Genomic DNA, 13,335 nt, shown 5'->3' on the forward strand with positions numbered 1-13,335 from the left:
AGAAGACGTTAAAATTGTTATTATTATTAATATCTGATGGACCTTGAGTAGTATATGCTACCCACCGGTTTATTAACCATCTAATCTAAGGACGGACGACCTATTTTCCTTGAAGATTTTGATAAATTATCTTTATTTTGAAGATTGAATTGGTTCTATTTTATTGGAATCAGCGATAGCTAATAAAAAATCAGATTCCCTTTCAAACTTAGTTATGTTCAAGAGTGGACTCGATTTGTCTAACGAACATAAAGGCATGCTGGGATTTCCAATCTTTAACTTGAATAACTATGCCTTATGTCAAATTTTACATGTATTATTATTTAAAAGAATATATTTGTAACAAGAGAGTTTTATTTTTTATGATACAAAAATGGATATTACTTTATTTATTTAACAACACAGTAATACCGATAACATAAATGTAATTATATACATATTCACAAAAGACAAGGAACAATAATAACAAATAGTAAAATGCGAAATTAAATACCTAATTTTTATTCCTCGGGCTTTGGACACAGTGATACCAGCATTTTTTTAAACTAACAACATTATTGTAGTAAATAAGAGAGAGCTTGCCGACTTTCAATTTTAACATAAATTAATATATTTATTTTGGAAATTTTTTGATATAAAACCTTTTAGTACATAATTTCTAAAATACCTAGTACATGAAGAATGAAAGGGGGAAAACATTACACCCTCGAGTGATGCCAGTACACTTTATTACACGTAACTTCTTATGGTGTGCAGGAACTTATGTGTGTGCGAAATGATTTTGTAAAAAAAAGAAATGGTGACGACATATTCTTTAAAAAATGCGCATCTTAGAAGTTTAAACAGTATAACGAGGACAATTCTCCATCAGACGCTGTGAGATGACCTGTCGTAAATATATCAAAGAGCATAAAATACATAGATTACAATTTATGAGACACGAGTATCTACCATTGACTACGACATGTTTGAATGCATGCGAATGCATCCTGTCTTGGCGTCTGAAAAGAGTTTTTTCTCCGTTTGATGACACCAGTACCGCCAAATTAATTCTTATTGTTCTCCCTACTCTAGTAAATTAGCTACGCCATTGGAAGGCATTTTGAGTGTAAGTGTGTTAAAATGAGGGATTGAGGCGGTACGGTAGTTGAGGTATGTGTGCAACTAGTAGGATAGCTTGTCAGCGTCGTTCTCAGCAATGATCGAACGCAGATGCGCAGCGCGACGGTCGCGTTCGGCCTGACGCTGATGCATGAGGGTGGTTTCCTCTTCCAGGTCGGAGAGACGCGCGCGCGACTGGCGTGCACGCACGGCTGCGTTCCCGTCCTCGAGTGCGGACCAGCGGGTCATTCCCTCGCGATCCTCCTTGCTCAAGGTGCTGGTGGTGGCGACGCGCATGGTGCGGCGCGTCTCGGAGCGCTCACTGCGGTCCACGCCGGCGCTCTCGAGGATCTTGTCGGCCAAGCCCAGCCGGGAGCGGGACTGCAGACCGGCTACGGATGAATCCATGTCCATCTCATCCGCGAAGCGGGAGGTCTTCTTGTTGGCACGGAGGCGGCGCAGAGATGATGACACCTGCAAAATTATGGACAGTATTTAATATCTAAGTAACTTCAACCGGAGACGATCAATATCGTCTATCATATTTACGTCTCTGATCCGATTGACAATCGATAATTGATAATTGGTTGAGGCAATTGATGCGGTTGACAATTATTGAACTTTCCTTTGAAGGGGGAAATGATGTGTATTTTTATTGAGCGCATAGACGTCATAGATGAGAACCATTGACCGTTTCGCTGTGTGTTCAACAATAGTTCGTTTCATTACTCTATTCCTTTGGAATTCAGTTTCATCACAGAACTTTCATGTTTTACTTATAATTGAATTATAACGCAAATGTTCCGAATTCTCACTGTATTCCAGAATTATCACTGTTTCTGCAGATTTCAGCAGGAGTGAAAATATTGACGGGTTGATGGAAGTTCAATGCCAATGAAGTAAGCACATTGACAATTAGCGTTGTTCGTCGCCGGACCCCTCTAAGTTGACCAAAGTTTATTGTAGTTGTGGCCGTACCCGAAGTAAAGTCAATTTCATCTTACTTCGGGTGAAAATGATCATACATCAAATTTAGAAATGACTTCTTGAACACGACAACGGGTCTTCAATTTTCTTCCATAACGGTTTAAAATCACACACAAATCTGTTTATTTCTACACGGATTTAACCTGTCGTGAGAAACCTCCATTGCTTTTTGCACTGGCTAATTGGTTCTGTGGGCTTTTCCATTTGCAAGCGAGCTGTATATATTTTGATAAATTTCGATCTATTTTTTTTTATAAATTTAATTTAGATTAAATTTGATAATATTATTATTAAGTTCTGCAAGTGTTTAATTTTTTTATTATTGTGACAGCTATTTCGGCTTACAAGGCCATTTTCAAACTGTGGATCTATTCGAACTTCGATCTATTTTACTACGACGTAAAAACTTTGCTTATGAGAGGTTTAACGACGTGAGATAATTAATTTATCAATATATTTACGCCTAACTTGAACTTTATGCTTCTAACATTTTTATCACAGCACACATATTATGTAATACAACATTAAATTAATTTAAATTAATTAATACATCCAGATCAAAAACTCAAAGAAAAAAATAAATATACCTACTCTTAGAAATAATCAGAAATACAAAAATAGCCGTAACGGAACGCCCTTGACACTTAAAGATGCGTTTGAAAAATTTCACCCTAAGGCGGCAAAACAATGAAAATGAACATAAAAATTTCACCCTAAGACGGCAAAACAATGAAAATGAACATTGAAAATTTTACCCCAAGACGGCAAAACAATGAAAATGCACATACAAATTTCACCCTAAGACGGAAAAACAATGAAAATGAACATTACAAATGGCGATGCCATACGCAGTAATGCAAAATAATGTGTTTTTGGTTTGAAAATTTGGTCGCCTAGAAATGTTTCAGATGCTTTAATTAAATACTGCGAGTAGAATACATCTTGGCCTTTGAAATAATCGGGTATTTTTTAGATAAGTCTTTTAATAAGCCCAGAAAGAAATAATGTATAAGGCCCATGAAAACTGCTTTAAAGTTCAAAATCTCCTACTTACGAACCCATTTTCGGTTATGATTTTATTGTATAATGTGGCAAATTAAGTTATTTATAAAATGATCTGAAAAAAACTAAATGCCTGAACATCCACAAAATAAAATAAAAGGCACTTTTTGGCCATGTTTTTTTCTTGCATAAATCAAAACAGGCGGATGGTGTTAAGCGGGAATTTAAACCTTATCGCCATCTACGTAAGAGTTGTTATTGATAGCGGCTCATTTAAAAATATTACACGACGCATTGCATCGCCGTAATATTTTTAAATGAGCTGGCTTATGCTTCGTTTAACCGTGATTTGAAGATCTATTCATGCAAAATAAATGTAGGTATAATCATCACATACATCTATTCCACCCTTACATATAACGGGAAAAACGATTTCCTCAATATATTGACAATTCATTCCAAATTAAAAATAATTTACTTTATTTGGCGGGTTGGGATTAAGCCGACGTAGCTCAGTGGTGCAGAGCACCTGACCGGACATCAGAAGGTGCGGGTTCAATTCTGATATCGGGAGATACTTTCAGGCGAGTAATTAATGCTTATAATAATTTGTTATCCGTTGTGCTATGCATCCAAACCTTGTCTTATAAACATTAGTTTATCATTAAAAAATAATAGTGTTTAAAGTTTTATACATCTGATAATCACCATTATTGTAGGGTAAATGGTTATTTATCAGTTGCGTAAAATTTAAAACTTGCCTATTAGTTAAGGGATTATTTGGTCATTTGCCACTGCGCTGAACACCTCGATTACGAAAATGCCACATTCTTTCCGGATTTGGAAAATCATAAAAAATTCCTACCCACTCACAATGTCCATTTGGGAATGATTCACTGTAATAAACCCAGTGCGTCAGTAGGTATTTCCGACCATATCTAAACCCGTGTTTATTTTACAACTCTTTTTAGATATCTAATGCTCTAAATTAGGAAAAATCTATTACACGTGACTACTATCTAGTATCTAGCGGTAAGTATTATTGGATGCGAAGGATTTAGATAAAATGCGATAATCTCTTTGGGTTCAGTTCAACATAATTACATACTTTATAAGCGCCTTTTAGTAGATATAAACATATATTGATAGTGGTCTGTACAAAATATTTTAGCACTATTGAAGGAAAATCTTCGTGGAATTCATTAAGTAATGCTACATCTAAACAATGAATGCATGTTAAACACACGTTCTCGTTTTGATTTTAAGACTTCTGGATGATATTAATAGATGAACACTGTCGCGAGAAGATAAAAACCCAAAGTTCGATAACCAACACCTCTGCCATAGGTAGCCCCAAGCGGTTCGCTACGTTTGGTGACTTAGCATGGGTATCCTGGTTCATCGGGTGAGGTGTGATCGGGAGAGGCCGGTTGGGCCTTGACTTGGTTGGGTTTTGACCTCTCCAATTGGTCTCTCTTGACTCATCGCCTTGCGCCGCAGCGGGAAGAATAGATTCATATGTCCGTCACTGGACACACTGATCCCAATATTCCTACCCACCCCTCATACCTTTGTCCTTTACCAGAAATTCCTCTCCTTTCTTAAAAAAAACTAAATTATTTTTCCTTGTCTCTCATAATATTAATTGGTTTGCTATTCGTTTTTTGGTCATCTGTAATTTTTTGTGGCAGTTTTACGTATTTACATTTTTTACAGTCAAATTTAAAAGTCATTCATTGGGCGAGTCTGTATTTCTCACAGGGGGGCTCATAACGCGAAGGAGCCAGGAACGCAGAAGCTGGCAGTCGGTAGTCGATCGCTTGAATGATCCACCGTCTCGATATAATTCTGACGACAGCTGACAAGCACAGTGATTAGCCAACACCGACCTAACCCTATCGCGTTTCGTTTTCGATTCCTATCAATCTATTTTCATCTCGACTTTGAAATTTTCACGCTTCAACTTCTCACATCCAAGTTACCGAAATATATTCGTCGATGTACCATGTGCTGTGCAGGACGAGAATAATTTATCCGTTCGAAATATCAAGTCCGGGCAAAACTCTACCAGATCTTTCAGGCCTAGATTTGCGCTCGACACCGTCACCGGTTACGAGCTCTGATAGATTTAGTTTTTCTTCCTGTCGTCACAATATATTCGTTATATATTTTTTTTGTTTTCAACGTCTAACTACGAGTAGCATAACTGATCTAATTCACGTTGAAACCTCTGGTATCACAATGAAAATAAAATACACAACGAGATGTTACATTCACAAAGTAATTAATAATACACAAAGCTCAAAATTACAAAACATGTATGAAAATTTTGGTACTTTGTTTTTTTTTTCAATCACGAAGGACTATTTTTTAAACTCAAAATGCTATGAGTTTTTTTTTAAGTTTGCTTCAATGTAATCGATTTTTTTTTAAATCATGCCATGTACAAATAACCCCAATGAGGTCGATATTTATTTGAAAATCAGTATATATGTAGGAGTTTGCTCAATGTGGTCGATTTTTTTGTCTGAAAATCATTCCATGTACAAATTTACTCAACGTCGTTGATTTTTAATTGAAAATCATTCCATGTAAGAATTTACTCAACGTCGTTGATTTTTAATTGAAAATCATTCCATGTAAGAATTTGATAAATGTGGTCGATTTTTATTTGAAAATCATCGCATGTTATTGCTCTATGTGATTGATTTTTATTTGAAAATCATTATGTGTACGAGTTTGCACAATGTGAAAATCATTCAATGTGTCATTTTATTCAATATGGTCGATCTGTGCGACGAATATGTATAAAATGAGTGAGCAAACGTCACACAGTGTTCATTTTACTTACAACAAAATCATATAATGGAGTTTGCTTCAGTTCTACAGCAGTTCTTATTAATTTACTGCGGCTTCCCGAAAGGGCAGCGCGCCGCCATGACACACCGCGACCAATGAACATGGGCGCCGCCATGCGTTCCTTAATTCTTGAGAGCAGTAACCAGATATCGAAAAGCTGATAAAACATTATTATTTGTTTAATGTGAAATATTATGATAAGTTTATTTTGTCTCATTAGGGGCGCGACTAAATCAAAAAGTTTGGAACCCCTGTTTTCTACACCACAGTAGAGATTGGGATTGGTGTCAGAACTTTTATAAACGAGTTAAAACTGAACTTGGTTAAAATATTTAATAGCATAAAATAATGCCGGAGAAAGATTTGAAAAAGTCGACATAAATGTTGGAAAATGTAAAAATGTTTATTTACTTTTACATAGTTGTTATTTTTAGGTGTATATAGGTGTTATTTTAAAATGTAATTTTAAGATTTTTTAAGTACAATATTATCCTTTTCACTGAAGAACAGGTAGAAATCATTCTTGAACACTTAAATTATTCATGTTTATCCTTTTTTCAAATCGATATTCATCACACTGCAATCCATTAAGAGAAAAATTGATGGTTTATTATTCAAAGAAATGTGATTAAATAAAGGTTTTTAGACTATTTATTTCTTGGATATGTACGTATGTGTGTTTGGGGGTTTTACCTCGTCATCAAAGTCATGCTCGGCTTCCTCGAGAGCTGCGCTCAGAGGGCGGCCGCGGGGCGCGCGTCCTCCCCGTGAGTCGAACAGCGTCTCTTCAGAGATGGTCTTCTCGGCGCGGCGGCGAGCGGAGTTTAGGTCATCTTCGGCGAACGCCCTTGAGTATCTGAACGTAAACGTAACAACAACAGACGATTACGATGTGTATAATTTCACTGATTGATGAAGGCCCTTTAGTATCTGGACATAGGCGATTAGACTCTATATGTCTGTAGCTTCGTGGTAGTGTGATTGGGAATTGGATCTCAGCATGCAAAACTACTACCTCTTACAGAAATTGATAATGAAACGTCTATTATTCTAAGATTACCGATAACCATTAATTGATCGAATCCAATATGTATTAGCAAAGGACTATGACAATCCAAATGATTGTAAACGGTACCTACCAGCGACCTACCAGCGAACAGCACAAAATAATTATTAAGTTAATTTCCGTATTATGGCAACATTCTGTGTCCAAGACAACGGTCTGTCAGTCCACCGACCGAATTATTCTTGATTTCCCTTTTGTCTCGACTGGTTGTGCCTTTTAGAATACCGTCTACATTCTAGAATCGTCCATGTAAAATTTATTGTAGCGTATAACAATGTGTTCAAATAAACTCAGTGAATTTCAATATTCTTTCATTAAAAACAACCTTCTGATATTGAGAGTCCTTTAGGATCTGTTTTACCCAAAACACATAAGTAAGAAATCCTAAATGATCAATCAGTTCATTTTGTAAAAGTATAATTCAGTAGATTGGTAGATATCAGCTTGGGAATAATTGGAACCCCGCACCCAAAGTGCTCATATGTACATAAAAAAATGCAACCTCTCACAGTAAAGGACAGTAGCGTGACAAGATATAAACTTTAACTACCCGAAGCCAATGTATTAGCGAAGGCCTATGACAATCCCAATATTCAATCTTGCGTCATGGCTTGGGAATCGGATCACAGCACGCAAAGTGATTATACTGTGTTACATACAAATAATACTACTGCACTGTCTTGCAGGAATATACACTAGTGTATATTATTGTAAAATGGAATCTTTTAACTGTTCGACGATTAGCAAAGGACTATCACAATCCCAATATTCAATGAACTGGTATCTTCTGAAACAGTGTGAAATATAAATAGTTGTAGCCAGTTGAAGTTTCGTTTTCATTATTGGTTGTGGTGTCTCACCTCACCAATATTGATTGTCACGTCTTAAAATTGACTTTGGAGAGAGTTTTGATTTTGGTTTTTTAAGATTTCTTTATTTTACTTTGATTTCTCGAAAAAGATCTTAAAATAATAAATAATAACATTAGCAAGACTAATCAATATTAATAACACTGGATCACAACTAAAGTGTTAGCTCTTCAATTCATTAGTAGTAGTTTTTGGAAAAGTCAATGAGAGCTAATTTTCTTTGGAAATATTGTTAATTAACGTCCGAATGTAGCTATTTCCGCCTTTGGGATAGGTAAATCTTAGGGTGTGTGCATTGTGCTTAGAGGAATTGTAGGCCTTTGAGAAATGTTGGATCGAGATGAGTGGAGACTTGAAGTGTAACGGCGATGGGTGATGGATGATGGGTGATATGGAGACGGGTGTTTACCTCTCCTCGAGCTGGCGAGCTGCGGGCGCAGGATCCTCGGGTTCGGGGCGTCCCTTGCGATCCAGCTTGTCGATGGCGGCCTTGTAGTAGCTCTCGCCCATGTTGTAGTTGCAGTCATAGACGCGCGTGCGCCGGCCCCTCACTCCCGATCTGCTTGACATGATGCTGTGCACACAAAACCACTCATTAATCTCACATTTATATATGATGTGTACATATACAACAACAGATAACAGACGTAAAATAATATGGAATGGATGGGAAGAATGGAGTATTGCATAGAAACAGATCCGACATTGAAGTTACGCACTTTATTGCTCTATTTACAATGCGGCATTCCGATTTCGCGAAATTTCAGGCTGCTAAGAATAAGTTTATAAACCATCAAAATAAGGAATCGGGGATTTTCGTGAAAACAAGCATCGTCTCTCCCCATGGAGTATGTCGATTTTTCCCCATAAGATTTAAAACAAAACGCCAAAGGGAGTGAAATATGTAAAGTCTAATTAGAAATTATCCGACTAATGACTGCGACCAAGCACGTGTCACCGACGATACATTTTTATTACGGCAAGGTTTCTGATTCGGTAAGGTTTTATTGAAAATTATGTTTAAAACAAATCTTGCGAGGAAAACATCAATTTATCATTGGGTGTAAAGAAATGCAATTTAAAATCATTATGCATTTAGAATCAATGAAAATTTTCAGTAGTAAGACGTGCTTTTCGAGTTGGACTGGTATTTTCACAGTAAAAAATCGTGAAGTGATTATTTCTTGGCGGAGATAAAAATTGTTATGCTTTTAAATATTATTCAAGCGATTTAAATTAAACGGTTCTTTCTTAGATTCGTTTGATCTTACTCTGCGACCTTCGTCAATTCTTCGTGCCTTCCCGACAAAGTTTTATAAGGATATTAAAGTATTATACGTTTGTTTTTATTTAAAAAATATATATGATTGTCATTTTAAATAAGGGTGCCCAAGTCTTGGCATTATGCCGTTTTTTTAAGATTAATGGACCCTTTCATAATGAAGGTGTGAATATATCAAACCAAACAACAAGTCTATTTTTCTCATTTAAATTCACTACTTAACGGCAGTTCTTTACATCGATACAAAGGAAATTATCATAGAGTTTTAATGATTTTGCATGCTAATGTAACTCGTAATGTTTATCTTCCGTTGCATCTGAGTGCACTAAAAGCAGCCCCAATCTACGCACAAAATAGGACTATGCTTGGCTAAAGAATTAGATTGTAAATTAAGCATCTCCGGATGGCGCCCTTGGTTGGACGAAGATGGACGGAAACCGTCGAGAAATGGCGAAACTAAACATTTTTGAGGGAGGCCTGTGTTCAAAGGCTGGTGAAGAAGAAGAAAGATGAATCTTTAAAAAAATCTAAAAGGAACAAGAATAATGCAATACAGATGAGATAATTATGAACATTCGCATGATACAGCAAAATAAAATAAACAATAAATACCAAGAAAAGTTTCTGAAATAAAATAGAGCGAAATCAGTTGATCACAGTATTATAAATAGAAATAGCAAACACTAAGAAACCATCTTCAATAAGATGAAATAATTGCTAAAATTGAGCGCTGGAAGTGTGGAGCGTCAACAACGCAATCGTGTCAGTAAATTACCGCAAAACAATCGCCGAGGCGCGTGAAATAGGTCACAAAATGAAAGAATTATTCTGAGATGTGCGCTCCGCAGCAAGAAGCTGCTTCACTGGATATAGATCCCTGGGCGGCCGCTGAAAGGTCATAACAGGAGCTATTCTCGTAACGGTTAAATGTATCGCTTTCCTTAACATTCTCGGCAGCATCAGGTGGCTGACGGGCCTACCAAGCAACCTTCACAGGGAGCCGTCCGTCATGCGTCCGTCATGCATTCCTCGCCGCAGGGACCGACCACCGACCAGCATACATCCTGCGGCACCGAGACGCGTATGCACCACCAAGAACTACCCGGGAAATATGGCCGGGCTATTAGAAGCGTGTTAATTACCACTTTTCAAAAAAAAGGAAAGTAAACAATTTACACAAATATTTAGATTCTCGGTGTTGACGTGTGTGTTTAATATATTTTTATGGTGTGGTACAGACGAGAGATATTAACTTGTGAGCTTTGGACTTCCACAAATAGTTTGGCAACCGCCGCAGGGAAATTTATCGATGTTCCGATATTACATTACAACCGGAAGTGTTTTTTTATGGATCGTTCAGGTAGTTTCGGTGTCGTGTTTTCCTTGTTCTTTAAAGATCAGGCACTGATAGGAGAAGTATGGTGTGGTCACGCAAAAATTAATATTCTAGGGCTATCGAGGTATATTTTTAATCAGCTTCTAAATGCACGAACATTACTGTAAACAGCTTTAACACCTCGGAATGTGCAGTTTTTCGTGAATATTAAGGTTTTGGCTTTTTTGTTTAAGCTTTTAAAAAATATGTTTGCACAGCGAAATCACTCCGTATATGGTGATGGAACGGAGAGAACGTCACAAACAAAATTCCGAGTTACTGTATTTACTGTAGTTTACTGTATTTACACCGAACCACTTGCAAAAATCGCGCTGCAGCATGTGTCTAGTTAATTATCCATGTATGGCACACGAAAAGTAAAAGCAGCAGATAAGCTGGATGTCGATGCCGATCCGCGATTATGTTACTCCCTCTAACAATAGACACGGGAGGTGTAAATGGCGAGGACAGGGCAGGAGAAGGGTGGCCGGGCGGCGGGAAGGCCGGCGGCGGGTGGCAGGGACTCAGGGAGCAGGGAGCAGGAAGCAGGAGCAAGCAGGAGACAGGAGCAGAGCAGGAGCTCACCTGATGATAGAGTGATGCGGTCGTGGTGCGCGCGGGAGGAGTACTGAGCGCCCGCAGCGCGGCAGACCAGGAGGGTATAAATACTCCTGCCCACGCTCGGTTCTTGGCTGCCATCTACCTATGCATGTTCTCTCCTCGTACTATTGTTCTTTACTTTAGCGTCGCTCCACTTCATAAATCTGCAATAAACCTTTTTGTCTCAGACATCTGAGAGACTATAAACACACATGAAATACTACGGGTAAAGCCGTGGTAAACGATTGCAAACAATAATAAATAACCAACTGTCGTAAAACGATTAAAAATAATCAAATTGAAGTTACGTAAACTTCTTTCGGTCTTAAGTCTTGCAATTGTATTGAACAAAATACAAAAGTACCTAATTTGAATCATCGTTAGAATCGAAGAAAACATTAGAATATGCATATGCATATGCAATATTTATACATAAATGATTAAATATTATATTTTAGCCCTGACGAAGGAAGGGACCTTGCTTAACAGAATAATAATGGGAATAAATCTAATCCTAATCATTAATTATTCCCATCCAATTAATTATTAAATGCGGTAATTAGTAACTACAAGAAGGTCGCAGCAAAAAATTTTACGCGCTATGATTTCATAAATATTTATTTTGTAATATATTTGCGTAATTTGAATGATCTCTATCAATAACGATTTATTGAAAAGAACAGAACTGTATTTCATTAAATTTTTCATGTTTACCTGTCGAGGTACTTCCGTAAAGCTGAGATATGAACATTTGGGTCAGTTCAACACTGTTGGGCAGTAGATGAAGCATTACTTAAATAGATTCTTAAACGATAAGTAGGTCTGTGAGAAAAAATATTATTTTGACAGATTTTATCAATCCCTCATTAGTGGTGCTTAAAGACCACCCTGGAAAGTGAATGTCCACAGAATTATAAAAAATATATAAACTTATTATTATTATAGAAAATCTGTAAGTTATTTATAGAATATTATGATACACTAACTAGTGAAAATTTGTAATAAGTTATATGAAATAGTTATAGCTTCATTGAGTAGCCAGAACTGAAAAGTCTGGAATGGTTGAAATTTATAAAGAAAATAGCCGTCACGGGACGCCTGGCAGATGAGAAATATCAAGATTGATTTTTATCGGAGGAAGTGAAAATGAAAGTAAACAAGCCTTTATATATTTTTTGGTGAAACAATTATTATATTATAATCAAAATATACAATAAGAAAAATATCACATATTTAAAAAAAACCTCATCATCATTTATAATAGAAAGAGAATAGAAACAAACATACCGCACAGAGTTTTGGCAGCCGGGCTTAAGGGGATGATGCGTTTCGATCCGTTCAGGAGCATCGTGATATTTCACAGCAAAATAAACTACGAATTTGTTATGTAAATTACATTAAATGTGTAATTTATTGGACTCATTGTGGAGCGAAAAAGAATATAGTTTTGTAAAGCTTTCATTGCAAAAGGAATGAAAGCTGGAAGAATACAACACTATATTCTTCCAGCTTTCATTCCTTTTGCCAGATTGAATAAATGATAATGTCAGTAAGGCCCAAGAGACCCAATCGCTCCCATCTGGAACCAGCAAGACTATGGAATTCCCAATTGGGGTAAGTTGTGAAAAGGAAGAAGGAGATGGTTGAGGAAGGTGGTATTTTGATCTGGTCACAAACAAAGCATTTCATTTCATGATTCCTGATATTATTTGGAATAAAAATAATGTTATAAAATGTTGGTCTCCAACATTTTATTGAATAATCAAAAAAACAATTTTTTTCACTATTCAACCAACCCTAAATGCCCAAAACCCACTGATTTTTAATATTTTTAGTTGATAAAATAAAGTCATCGGAGACCAAAATATCTATTTTTTCACTTCATAACCTCAGGAATCACTGGTTAAAGTAAGTCAGGTACGTCTTTTAACACCCTGTATATTATTTTCAATGAATTAATTGTGAAACAGAACTAGCAAATAAAATACTTCTAAAAACAAAAAAAAGTGGGTGTGTCAAGCCTACGCAAGACAGAAGTGAAACTTCTTTTGTTAAACCGTATGAACCACAATCAATTACGTATTTCACTCGTATTACACTCACGACGCAGTATACTAACCAAGCAGCTGATGCTTGGCGTGGCGCAGTTCGCTGGTGTCTGAGAGAGAGGAAAGAAGAGAAGAGAGAGAACGTT

The 13,335-nt window shown here is 36.7% G+C and overlaps 1 protein-coding gene across 2 annotated transcripts; it reads right to left on the minus strand.

Annotated features, from left to right (window-relative positions):
* Positions 1–485: 485 nt before the first annotated feature.
* LOC149412463 (uncharacterized) lies at positions 486–11,282 on the minus strand. 2 transcript variants are annotated; one of them, XM_089645866.1, is made up of 4 exons: positions 11,127–11,282; positions 8,294–8,458; positions 6,643–6,805; positions 486–1,575 (listed from the first exon to the last, which is right to left on the minus strand). In XM_089645866.1, the coding sequence occupies exons 2-4, from the start codon at positions 8,452–8,454 to the stop codon at positions 1,165–1,167; spliced, it is 735 nt and encodes a 244-aa protein (XP_089501992.1). In that variant the 5' UTR covers positions 8,455–8,458; positions 11,127–11,282; the 3' UTR covers positions 486–1,164. The 2 variants fall into 2 exon arrangements, with proteins under 2 accessions (XP_089501992.1, XP_089501993.1); XM_089645867.1 differs by lacking the exon at positions 11,127–11,282 and adding an exon at positions 9,942–10,086.
* Between the last annotated feature and the right edge of the window lie 2,053 nt (positions 11,283–13,335).

The sequence above is a fragment of the Hesperophylax consimilis genome, chromosome 23, assembly GCF_061612785.1.
Source record: "Hesperophylax consimilis isolate HC1 chromosome 23, BYU_Hcon_1.0, whole genome shotgun sequence".
NCBI classification, from domain to species: domain Eukaryota; kingdom Metazoa; phylum Arthropoda; class Insecta; order Trichoptera; family Limnephilidae; genus Hesperophylax; species Hesperophylax consimilis.

Excerpts from the sequence above, each read along its gene's own strand:
- LOC149412463 (XM_089645866.1), bottom strand. The coding sequence starts at position 8,454 with ATGTCAAGCAGATCGGGAGTGAGGGGCCGGCGCACGCGCGTCTATGAC. Across the intron at positions 6,806-8,293 it reads GCTCGCCAGCTCGAGGAGAG|ATACTCAAGGGCGTTCGCCG; the intron begins GTAAACACCCGT and ends GTTTACGTTCAG. Across the intron at positions 1,576-6,642 it reads AGCATGACTTTGATGACGAG|GTGTCATCATCTCTGCGCCG; the intron begins GTAAAACCCCCA and ends ATAATTTTGCAG.